This window comes from Camelus dromedarius, chromosome 36, assembly GCF_036321535.1.
Source record: "Camelus dromedarius isolate mCamDro1 chromosome 36, mCamDro1.pat, whole genome shotgun sequence".
Classification (NCBI taxonomy): Eukaryota; Metazoa; Chordata; class Mammalia; order Artiodactyla; family Camelidae; genus Camelus; species Camelus dromedarius.
Genome location: NC_087471.1, coordinates 5,125,574 through 5,137,334, shown reverse-complemented (window position 1 = coordinate 5,137,334; position 11,761 = coordinate 5,125,574). Strand labels below are relative to the sequence as shown.

The 11,761-nt window shown below is 57.9% G+C and overlaps 1 protein-coding gene across 2 annotated transcripts; it reads left to right on the top strand.

The window, feature by feature from the left end:
* The first annotated feature begins 508 nt into the window (after nt 1–508).
* Nucleotides 509–11,761, top strand: PHYHIP (phytanoyl-CoA 2-hydroxylase interacting protein). Of its 2 annotated transcripts, none has more exons than XM_010996109.3 (5): nt 509–998; nt 4,464–4,657; nt 5,833–6,007; nt 7,880–7,997; nt 9,664–11,761. In XM_010996109.3, exons 2-5 carry the CDS (start codon nt 4,493–4,495, stop codon nt 10,196–10,198), a joined length of 993 nt encoding a protein of 330 aa, XP_010994411.1. In that variant the 5' UTR covers nt 509–998; nt 4,464–4,492; the 3' UTR covers nt 10,199–11,761. The 2 variants fall into 2 exon arrangements, with proteins under 2 accessions (XP_010994411.1, XP_010994402.1); XM_010996100.3 differs by lacking the exon at nt 509–998 and adding an exon at nt 1,923–2,039.

The window sequence follows — 11,761 nt, the reverse complement described above, 5'->3', positions numbered from 1 at the left end:
GGACTTGGCTCCTCTGAGCCCGGGAGGCTGGCTGGGATGAGAACATGCCAAGCTCTGTGTGTTTCTGCCACCCCTACTTTCTTGCCTTGTACACCCTTCACTGCCCTACAATCGCTCCGTCTTGTTTCTTTCCCTGGGGAACTTAAGCAGCCACACATTCTCCCTAGACGATCAGGGGTCCCTGGGGCTGACGGTCTGATATCTCTTGATAGAGTTGGTAAGAAAATGGAGCCACGGATCAGCTAAAGGCCTTGAGGAGAGAATCCAGACTGAAGACAGAACCCCCCTCCCCACCCCTGGCAGCTTCCATACCACATCTAACCCTTCCCCCTCCCAGGCCCCTTTCCCATCCCCCAATCAGAATCCTTGCTTTGGAGCTCCCGAGCCCTTAGGCTAAGCCCCACCCCTCTCCCAGCATCCTAAAGTTTGGGGGCTGCCTTCAAGTAAGAGATTTCCAAGCAGGGGTGTGTCCAAGGGACTTCTGAGGGCAGCTTGTCCTGGAAGAATGGGGGAAAGGTGGCTGTTGCTGTGGTCTCCGAGGAAGCCGGTGTAGCTCCCTGGCCCTTCTGCCCTTTACCCCTCCCACCAGCCCAGGCGAGCCGGGCCCAAGCTTGCTTATTGTCACCTGACGCTGGGCAGCCACTGATCCCATTGGTGGAGCCAGATTCGGTCTGGCTCTCTCGTTCTCTCTCGTCTTCTCTGCCTCTCTCTCCTCCACACCGCTTTGATTTCGCTCCTGCTTCTCTCCTGGCGCTCGGCTGGGAACATCGCCTCTCAGGGGGCAGCAGCGTTGCGCTGCAGAGCCAGGCGGGAGCTGCCTGCGGGGCATGGAAGAAGCCTCCTCGGCAGCCGTGAGAGGAGCCAGGGGAGCGAGCGAGCGCTGCTGCCTGTGACCCGGGCGTCCAGCTGCTGCCCCTCTGCCTGGGGAGCCCGTCCACACAGAGGTCTCTCCCTTTCCTCCCTTCCAGGTCTTCCTCTGCAGAGCCCAGTGCAGCCAGGTAAGTGTCCTTCCTCCCCAGAGCATCCTGCTGTCAATCCTAAGAGGGACTCGGGTGACCAGGGGCTGAGAGCTGGGGACACCAGGGTCCTGCCTCTGCCCAAGGTGCCCACCTGTATTACTGGGGCAGACGACCTTGTCCCCTTTCCCTGAGGCCCTTGGCAAAGGAGTTCACAGCTGGATCAGGTCCCAGGGGCACCACAGTCACCCCGTGACTGTTCTGCTGCAGTCAGAGATGCCAACGGGGACAGCAGGGTTGGGGGGATGCGTTCCCTCTGGCACACGGTGGCTGTCCTGAATGGGCATGGGCCGGGGGCATCGGCGTGTTCAGCGGGAGTGCCTGCTCGCCAGGAGAGCTGCTTGTGTACATGGTTGTGTCCGCCTGCACTCAGGCTCATGTGTGGGTCTTGACTGCTGTGTGGCATGTCTAGGAACATATGCTTCTTGTACACGTGAGGTCCATGATGAGGGGATCACTCATCTGAGCAGCCTGGGGTATATGTGGGCGGGGGGGGGGGTGTGAGGCAGTATATTTATGGGCTGGACATACCACTTGTCATGCGTGTGGGAGTGCGGGGGGGGGTGCATGCGACCACAGGGTTTCTCTGTGGGGAGGCGCAACTCCAGAGCAGAAGGGGGACGTAGGTGGAGAGTGTGGGCAGAAGCCACTGTCCGTGGGCAGCCCCGCGTAGGTGCGCAAACCTGTTGGCATGTGAGGGCTCAGGGCTGGCAGAGCCTGGTGGAGACACGCACATTGTCAAAGTCTGTGTCTTTGAGCCTGAGGAAGCTTAAGAGAGAAATACCAGAATATGGGCAGAGGTTGCACATGTGGGAACGCACATGTGTGCGCAAGCAGACGGAGGGATTGCGTGCTGCTGTGGAGGTGGCATGTGTGCGTGTTGGTGCCTGTGGCCTCCTTTCTTCCCCAAATATGGCTTGTGGGAAGGCGTGCATGCATACGTGAGTGTGAGAGTCTGTGTGGAGGTGACAGCTTGTGGAGGGACAACTGTGGACATTCTTAGAATGCGGAAGGTGGCAGAAGGTACCTGAGTGCGTAGGTGTGGGACGAGGATGTCTGAGGGGGTGTGTGCAGCTGTGTGTGGCAGGTGTGGGTGGCCACACCCAGCGCATGTGGGTGTGCCTATGGGTGGGTGTGTAAATGCTTGTTTCAGGGTGGATTACATGGGACTGTGGGTGTTTCTTAGATGCTGTCTCAGCCTGTCCCTCAAACCCTGCCCTTCCGCATCATCTGGGCTTGGGAACTGGGTGCACGCCCACCCTTGGTCCACCCGGCTTTGTTCTTCTCCCAGTGTCACTCACTGCCACCCCTAATCCAGCCTGAGGGGGTAATCTGAGCTCTCCTAGAACCATAAAGAGGAAAGGAGGAGCCAGGTCCCAGAGACACCCACCACCAAACACGGCTGCCCCCCGCCTCTGGGAGGAGTATGGGGACAGGAATAGGTGTCCACCCACCCGGTAGGCGTAGACTGCATCCCATATGGGTGGGAGGCAGCCGCTCAGGTCCTCTGGGGTGGGTGTGTGCCTGTGTTGGTGTGCGTGGGTGCACGTGTGTGTGTGCATGTGGGGGGCACATGTGTGTCTCCCGGGGGAGCTCCTCACTGGGAGCCCGAGGGGCGGGCAACTCCCCGCTGCCCCACACTTGCCCTCTTGAATTACCAACTGGTTTATTATCATACAGTTGTTTCCAGACACCCGACCCCATTCTGTTTTAATTGGGATGGACTTGGTAGCACCCCCATGCTTATTCACCACGGGATTTCCCCGTGCACAAAGCCACTGGCTTTTGCTGAACTTCACAACAGGCAGGCACACACTTTAGGATGGAAAGTTAAGACAAAACAAGGACTCAGGTGACATCCTGGGGCAGGTGAGGGCCATCGCCCACATCCGTCACCCTGTGCCTGCCGCCCAGGCGCCCATGGGTTAATTTAGAGGTGCCAGGTTCCTGAGCAGGCTTAACTGACAGGAGAGTGTGGGTTGGATCTTCTGGAAGCTATAAATAGAAGTACCTGCTTTTGAAGGCACAAGGTACCCTCACCCTTAGCGCCTGGGCGAGGAGAGGAGAGGGAGAGGGAAGGAGGAGAAAAGGAGGCAGAAATCTAAGGTGTGCCGGGACTGGACTTGAAGAAGACCCGGAAGGCATGAGCTTGATGGAGTGCTAAGCCCGTGCCCTGGGAGAGAATCCAACCACGTTCACGTTCTTGGCCCAGAGACAGTTCCTCCCTTTTCCTTCCCTTTCTCCCTTCCCCACCCTGCTCCCCAGAGCTCCCGTGAGCCAGGCCAAAGTCAAGGCCAGAGGTAGCGCATCCTAGCTAAAGCACAGGCGAGAGTGATGGTGGTGTGGTCCTTTCACACCTGGAAGAGCAGTCGGGGGCAGAAGCAAAGGAGTGAGAGAGGGAGGTGAGAGACAAGGCAATTCCTTGAAAGGGAAGGATGGAAGGAGGAAAAATAAATAGTGGTGAAACCAGATGCACATATGCAGACACACATGCCACACACGTCTCTATCTCTCTCACACACACACACATACACACATACATGAAGGGACACATCCTTAGCTTCATGTTAAAGAGCTTGGGCTCTGGAGTCAGATAGACCTGAGTTCAAATCATTTTCTGGCTGTGTGACCTTTGGCATCTCACTACCCCCACCCCGACCTCAGCTACTTCATCTGTAAAATGGGATAATAATGGTACCCACCTACTGGGAGGCCTTCCTGAGATGATGTTTGTGAAATTATTAGCACAGTCAGCCTGCAACAGATGTAAAGGTAAAAACTAATCATTTAAGAGAGTCAAGCAACAGGATGTGCTAAAGGAAAAGGAGCGAGGGTTGAAAAGTTATGGGTGAAAGAGAGCCGTGGCCCTGCTGCTCCTGCCGCCACCAGTGGACCCACGTCATCTCTGTGGCACTTATACTCCCAGCCCCGGGTCATGGTGGCCCTTGCTCAGTCACCCCCAGAGAGGAGGGCGCCTGAGCCCTGGCACCCTGGGCCCCTCGGCCGCCATGGCCTCTGCTGGCCTCAACCCTCACACCCGTCTCCTCAGTGGGTGCTTCCTGCCTCCCTCCGCCTCACACTGTTCTCTCCACCCCACCCCTTTCTCTCTTCTTGCCTGCTGGCTGAGGGCCCCCTCCTCGGCTCCATCTGCTGCAAATCTGTCCCGCCCAGCGCCTGCAGCATTCCCACTGCCTCCGCCACCTGTCAGGTGCCTTCTGCTCTGTAGACCCCCTCTGAGGACAGCCAAGAGCCCCCCGAAGGGGACACCCCATCCCACCTTCAGTCCCACTCTTCTAGCCCTCCCCATGCAATCTTCCTATCAGATTTGATGAGGCAGGTGCAATCAATGGCTCCTCAAGGTTCCACCTGGCAAGGGATATTGGGAGCAAGACATTCTAGAAGACTCCGTGGTGGGGAGGGAGGGGCTGAGTCTTCCCGTCCCCTCAGTCCCCACAGAAGCCAAGCCAGTGGGGAGCATGGAGCTGCTGTCCACACCCCACAGCATCGAGGTCAACAACATCACCTGTGACTCCTTCCGCATCTCCTGGGCCATGGAGAACAGTGACCTGGAGAGGGTCACCCACTACTTCATCGACCTGAACAAGAAGGAGAACAAGAACTCCAACAAGTTCAAGCACCGGGTGAGTGCAGCGCACCCAGAGTGCCTCCTCGACACCTGTCCTTGAAGGAGGCAGGAGACGGAAGTCCCATAGGTGACAGTTGGGTGTCAGAGGCCTGACCCAAATCCAGCTCTTCTTACTGTGTCATCTTGGGCAGGTTATTTAATCTCTCTCCTTCACAGGTAAAAAGGGGATAATAATAATGCCAGCCTGTGAGGTGGGTGATGTTGGGTGATATTTCCTTGGACCCATGACTCACCATGATCAGCGTCATGACTAGGCCTTCACGCGGGGAGGAAAACCTAGGGTGGGGCCCCAGACGTCACACCTGAGGATGGCGTCTCAGGGTCCAACAAAGCCCCGACTCAGGAAGCAGCCTTGGTGCTGACTGGGTGGGCAACGGGGGCTGGGGCAGGGGCTGTGCCTTTGCTCGGTCCTCAATACTCTCCCCTCAGGCCTGCGTGGTCTTCTCTGCCCCTGGCCCTCTGGCCTGTTGTTTGCTGGGTTTAGAAAAGGGATGGCGAGTCCTCCGCTGGCTGCAGGGTCCTTTCCCTGGGTTAGAGCCTTCATGGGGGCGGGTGGGAGGAAGGCTCCCATCTTCGCAGGCTGGCAGAGAGGCTGGGCAGAGTGCGGTGGGAAGGAGCTCGTTCCCACGACGACTGCATCATGCCCGTTACTCACCCTCTCTCTCTTTGGAGCTGGCTCCCCGATCTGGGTGTCTTTTGGCAGGCCAGTTGCCACGGTGACGTGAATGTGCAACACCACCCCCTTAACCCTCCCCCCCAAAGAATAAGGCATATTTTCCCTTCCTCCCTGGCTTCTCAGCATTTGCCGTTGCCGTGGAGACGGCGCTGCAGTGCGCAGAGCTCTCCAAGTCTCCCTCGAAAATGAAGGTCTTGCCGCCCTCAACTTTGTGGGCCTCCACCCCAGTGGCCTTTCTCCCCAGTTCCCAAGAGAACGAGCATCGGGGGTGAAGAGGGTGGAGGTTGGGGAGTGTCTGCATGGCCTTCCCAATGGCCACTGCTGCCTTCTGCGGGAAAATGGTGGCCAGGGCACTGAGCCATTGAATCCTCGAGACTCTGGCTCTCCTCAGCAGGGAGGCGGCCACTGGGGGAGTGGGAGGTGTGGGGCAATGCCAAGGTCGGGTGCGACCCCCACTTTGACTCTTGGCTCTCTGTCTGCTCCCCATTTCTCAGGATGTCCCCACCAAGCTTGTGGCCAAGGCTGTGCCCCTGCCCATGACAGTGAGAGGCCACTGGTTCCTGAGTCCCCGCACGGAGTACAGTGTGGCGGTGCAGACCGCCGTGAAGCAGAGTGATGGGGAGTACCTGGTGTCTGGTTGGAGTGAGACGGTCGAGTTCTGCACTGGGGGTGAGACCCTGCTGTTCTGTTGCTTTGGCTCATCTGGTCTAGTGATGGGCAGGAGGGGGCTTCAACTTAACCCAGCAGGCACTTAGGAACACCTGCTGTGCACAGGCACCATGCTTTGGCCATTGGGGGGATGCCCATGGATGAGACCCACTCCAGCCCCACAAAAGCCTGCAGTCTGATGCAGAAGGCAGATTTGAGCACTGCTAATCATATTGACAATACTGCTTCCAGAAAGGGATAGAGTTACTTTTCTGGCTTGGGGCAAGTGTAACTGGGGTAAAATCCCCGTATCATAAATTTACCATCAACCATTTTTCAGGGTACAGTCCAGGAGTCTTAAGTATATTCACATTGGTGTGCCATCCACATTCAGAACCTTTTCATCGTCCCAAACTGAAACGCTATGCCCACTAAACCCCCCGTCGCCCCCTCACTCCAAGCCCTGTAACCACCCTTCCACTTTCTCTGTACATTTGACTACTCTTGGTACCTCACATGAGGGGAATCACACAGTATTTGCCTTCTGTGATGGGCTTATTCACTTAGCATAATGTCCCCATAAGGTTCCTTGTGCTGTAGCATGGGTCAGAATTTCTTTCCTTTCTAAGGCTGAATGACATCCCATTGTGTGGATGGACCAGATTTTGTTTATTGATCATCGGTTGATGGACATTTGGTGGGACAATCACATTTTGTTGGTCCTGAGCCTCCACTGAGCCCGGGAAAATGATCCCACAAATCCACCTAGCAGAACTGAATTTGCAAATTTGAGCATGAACTAACACCAGGCTTCTGTGTACTTGGTCACTGATGACCCGGGATCTGCCCCACAATAGTCCATTCTTCTGGTGTCCACGGTGAGAACTGCTCCAGATCTCCCTGTGTCACAAGGAAGGGGCAGGAACGCTCTTAGCCCCAGGCCTCTGAGGCTGCTGGCTCTATCCTCTGCCACGTCTGTGCCCCAAGTCTCCTTGACCTGCCTTTCTGTTTTTGAGTGGTGCTTTTTCTGAGCTCGGCTGCAAAGCCCCACTCTCTGGAGGTGCTCCTGCACCTTGCAGGGAAAGCCTCTTGGTTTACTCAGAACTTTACATGTAATGAAAGTTCATTCAAACTAGGGAGCTGGGGGTGGCTGCAATCCGGTTTCCCCTTCCTTTGCAAACCCAGCACCCTGGCCAGGGCTGCATCAGCAAGGAGAAAAGAACACCTTTTCCTACTTTGTGCAAAGGCATTGTCTAGACTAGCAGCAGCCCTGCCCAGGCCCCAGCGCCCCAGCCTCTGGCCCTTGCCCTGGGAGTCCAATTTTACTATCCAGTTTCTGCTGTCCCCTTTTCTCCTGGGATGTCGAAGTGAAGTCATTGCCCCAGGCCCTGGTCTGGCTGAACAGGCACCTTGGTTCTCTACAGTCTCCTCCTGAGTCCCCCCTACCATCACAGCCGGCTTCCCTGTGGCAGTGTGGACAGCCTCCTACCTGCTGGATTTGAGGGGCTGTCCCCAAAGGACCTCGAATTCTCCTGTCAATCCTTCTTTGGCCTGTTGATCCTCTTTGCCCTCGAGGATGGTCTGGGATTACGGCCCCTGGGGCCCTCGGTGTGACTGTATAACTGGGCAGCCGTCTGCCATTTTCTGATACAGAGCCCTGAGCCTCTGACAATAGGCCACAGAGGTGACAGGGACAGACAGCACCCAGCTGTCCATGTTCCCAGCCAGGTCAACTGGCCCATTCCTCCCTGGTCCAAGGTGCTGTGACGGTTCGGCCTCCCCCATACCCTGAGGACAGGGGTGGGCCGGCGCTCACGGTGAGCTGTGGGTGGTCTGTGGGGGAGGCCGTGACCCCCAACCCAGCCCTCAGCTCAGCCACCTGGACTCTTGCAGATTATGCCAAGGAGCACCTGGCCCAGCTGCAGGAGAAAGCCGAGCAGATCGCAGGCCGCATGCTCCGCTTCTCCGTCTTCTACCGCAATCATCACAAGGAGTACTTCCAGCATGCCAGGTAGGGCACAGCCCCCCGCAGGGCCTGCAGCTCCCTCCCTCCTGCCCCGGCTCTGCCAGCCCCCCAGCCCCACCCGGGCTGTCTGACGTCACCAGCTCCCTGTTAGTTGCCAGACCCTACTCTGGAGTTCCCACCCCCTCATAACCCAGGCTGGCTCAGGGGGAACGTCTGGCTCCTTGGCATCGGGCTCCAGGGAAGGAGAGGATGCTCAGGATGGGGCTGTCTGCGGGCACCCCCCCACTAACAGGCCTGAGTGAACGAGGTCCTGGGTTTGATCCCACTTTGGGACAGTTCCTTTCATGGGGTTGTAAGGTTGTGGGCCAGCTGTCCCTCCAATTTGGGCCCTGTGTCCCAAGGGAGGTGGTGAGGGGAACACAGAGTGAGAGGATTCTGAGCATGAAGGGTCATGGCCTTCAAACTGTGTGCTGGGAAGCCTGGAAGCTCCAGGGAAGGATCTCAGGGCACCCTTTAAGGTGGCATCGAAGGGATGGCGAGGAAATCAGAGGGGGAGGCAGCTTCAACTCGATTGCTTATGGCCCACCTGTGTATAATTTCCTTTGGGGATAAAAGAAAGGGGTTCTGCAGTCCAAAAATGTTTGAAAATTGGTGATCTGCTCCAACACCCTCAGCCTACAAGTAGCCCAGAGGGCCAGCAAGTCACTAGTCACTTAGGACAGCCAGGACCAGGCAAGAGTGAGGCTGGACCAGGGGCTGCTCATCCTCCCCGTGTCTGCTGACACTACTCCAAGTCCATGTCCTTCTAAGTCTGGGCCAAGGCAAGCCATTATTACTGTCTTTATCATTGCTGTCAGCTGGGGCTAGGCGTTTTGACCTGACCCCAAGGCAGCAGGGACCTAAGGGGTTCTTTGGTGTTGGTAATAAAGAAGAGAGACAGTGAGGTGAGTGATGAGGGCTCTGACCCAGTCTGGGCTCCTCTAACAGCAAGTCAGAGAGAGACGGGGCACCCAGCATGTGCCAGGATATAAAGATGAATAAAGGCACAGTCCCCTCTCTTGCAAACCTCAGAGTCTATCAGGGGCACAGTGCAGACAGATGGAATGTAATCAGCATGGGTGATCACTGAGTAAAGTTCCGTGTCCTACAAGCAGTAGGCAGTCAAAATTTTGTTGAATGTGAGTGCTTGCTGTTCCTGGAAGGTTTTAGAGAAGAAGGAACACCTGTGTTGGGCCTTGAGGGATGATTAGAAGTTTGCCAGGTCAGGTGGAGAAAGGAGGGAAGGGCTGTCCAGGCAGAGGGGAGAGTCCTGCAAAGGCACAGAGGCAGGAAAGAGCTGTGGTGGGGTTCCTGCATGGCTGGAGGATGTTACTTGTGGGCATGGTGGGTGGGGGTGGCAGGAGGTGGGGCCAGAAAGACCAGCTCTCCATGGCCCTGCTTTTTGTGCTAGCTCCATCAAAGGGTTTGAAGCTGGGGAGTGGCAGGTTCAGATCTCTCTCCGTGAAGGAGTGGGCTGGATCAGCCCACCTCCAGGGCCCTCCCCGCTCCTGCATTCTGGACTGTTCTATTTGTGACTGTTGGAGGCGGTAGTTGGTGGGAGAGCTGGAAGCTGGGCTGGCTCTCTTCTCGGTCACACACAACAACCAAGTCTCAGTCCAGCTAACCAATGGCGTTTCCCCTTCCCTTTGGCATTTCTCCCCGGGGTGGGCAGAACCCACTGCGGGAACATGCTGCAGCCCTACCTGAAGGACAACAGTGGCAGCCATGGCTCCCCGACCAGCGGCATGCTCCACGGTGTCTTCTTCAGCTGCAACACGGAGTTCAACACGGGCCAGCCCCCGCAGGACTCCCCCTACGGCCGCTGGCGCTTCCAGATCCCTGCCCAGCGCCTTTTCAACCCCAGCACCAACCTCTACTTTGCGGACTTCTACTGTATGTACACGGCCTACCACTACGCCATCCTGGTGCTGGCCCCCAAGGGTTCCCTGGGGGACCGCTTCTGCCGTGACCGCCTGCCTCTCTTGGACATTGCCTGCAACAAGTTCCTGACCTGCAGCGTGGAGGATGGGGAGCTGGTCTTCCGCCACGCCCAGGACCTCATCCTGGAGATCATTTACACTGAGCCCGTCGACCTGTCCCTGGGCACTCTGGGGGAGATCAGCGGGCACCAGCTTATGAGCCTGTCCACTGCTGACGCCAAGAAGGACCCCAGCTGCAAAACCTGCAACATCAGTGTGGGCCGCTAGGGACTCCTAGGGGGCCAGGGGGCTAGGGAGAGATGGCAGACAGGGTGGCGATGGGTGGCACAGGTTCAGGGAGCTGGCTTTCTCTCCCCTGCCCCTCTGCTCCCTCCACGCCATCCAGCTCCCTCTTCCCTTCCTCTCCCCAGGGCATTGGAGGCAACAGAGGGTGGTCCCCTTGGTTGGCATGGCCCACCCATGCCTGGTGGAGTTGGGAAAACTCCTTAGCCTCAGCAGGTTGGTGGGGCGGGGGGCGGGTGGATTTCTGGAGGCTTCCCCTTTCCTCTGGTTTCCCGGCCCTGCTGTTTCTTGCCTATCCCAGGCCTCCATCTCAGGAGACGGGCCCCCTAGAGCTCTCCCCGGGAAGCCTCTCCCTTCCAGGGCCTACGTGTAGCTTATCGGCCTCCAGAGATGAGCTGAGAGCTGTGGGCGTGTTCTTCCTTAGCCCCACCCACCCTGCTCAGGGCCAATCACAGAATGCCCCTCCCCGTGAGCTGGGCCTGGGGGGGGCATCGCACCCTTTCCCTCTATAAATAGTCTCCTGCACCTCTGTGACCCCGCATCCCCACCTCACCCCCTGCTCCTGGCCCCAAGGCATCCTCTTCCAGCATGGGGAGAGCTGTCCCTCCCCCTCTCCACCTGCCCTCTAGAAAAGAGCCCTCTTTTTCCCCGGCTACGGGGATTTCTCCTCCTGTCTGGAGATGGTATTAATCCCGGTGTACTTTCTCCCTTGCTCAGAGTGCTGGGGTCTGCAATGGCAGCCACTGGGGTCGAGGAGGGGGAAAGAGACCCCTGAGACCCGGAGGGACCCCTTCCTCAGCTGGGAGTGGATGCTAAGGGGACGCAGTGTGGGATCGGAACTGAGGGCGTTCCCGCAGAGCCCTGGCACCCCGCCTGGCTGCGCGCTTGCTCGCTCTCTCTGCCGCGGTGCCGCCGCCGCACTGTGCCTGTGTGTGACCTGGACTGTGGCTTCCCTGCCCCTCCCCACCTCGCACCCCGGCCCACTGGCACTCTCCGCTCCCCGTCGCCAAGCGAGCCTGTTGGCGGAGAGCCCCTTCTCTGGGGAGTTCTTGGTGAAGTCTTTCGTTGGCTACTCACCTATTTCCTACTTTTGTACAGGTCTTGGGAGTGGTGAGGGTGGACCCAGAGACTAGCAGGTGATGTGATGGAGAGAGGTGTCAACTAAGGCAGCCAGCTGTTTGGGGGGATGACAGAGGTGATGTCAGGTGGAGGAAAGCACCCCCTACAGTGACAGCCAGCTTTCTGTGATGAAAGACAGAAGAGGGCAGCAGGCCAACAAGGCCATATCTCAGTGAGGGGGCAGGTGGGACAGCCGGTCTCCTCTTCTGTAGCCACAGGGAATGGTGTGGTCAGCTGTCTCCGTGGCATGGATCAGGTCTGGGAGCCGTGGGAGATGCATGGAGGAGAGGACGTGGGCCCCAGGCCCTCTCCCCTCTGCCGAGAGGGTGGTCCTCTGCCCTCCCCTGGCCCCGTGTCTGCCTTGGGCTGGGGGCACACCCGCCTGTGCTGTGCTTGCGACGTGCATCAATAAACCACCTTGACCTGAGA

Bases quoted from the DNA above. Each gene is read 5' to 3' on its own strand.
- PHYHIP (XM_010996100.3), top strand. The intron at 4,658-5,832 runs GTGAGTGCAGCG...CCCATTTCTCAG, and splicing joins CCAACAAGTTCAAGCACCGG to GATGTCCCCACCAAGCTTGT. The intron at 7,998-9,663 runs GTAGGGCACAGC...CGGGGTGGGCAG, and splicing joins GAGTACTTCCAGCATGCCAG to AACCCACTGCGGGAACATGC.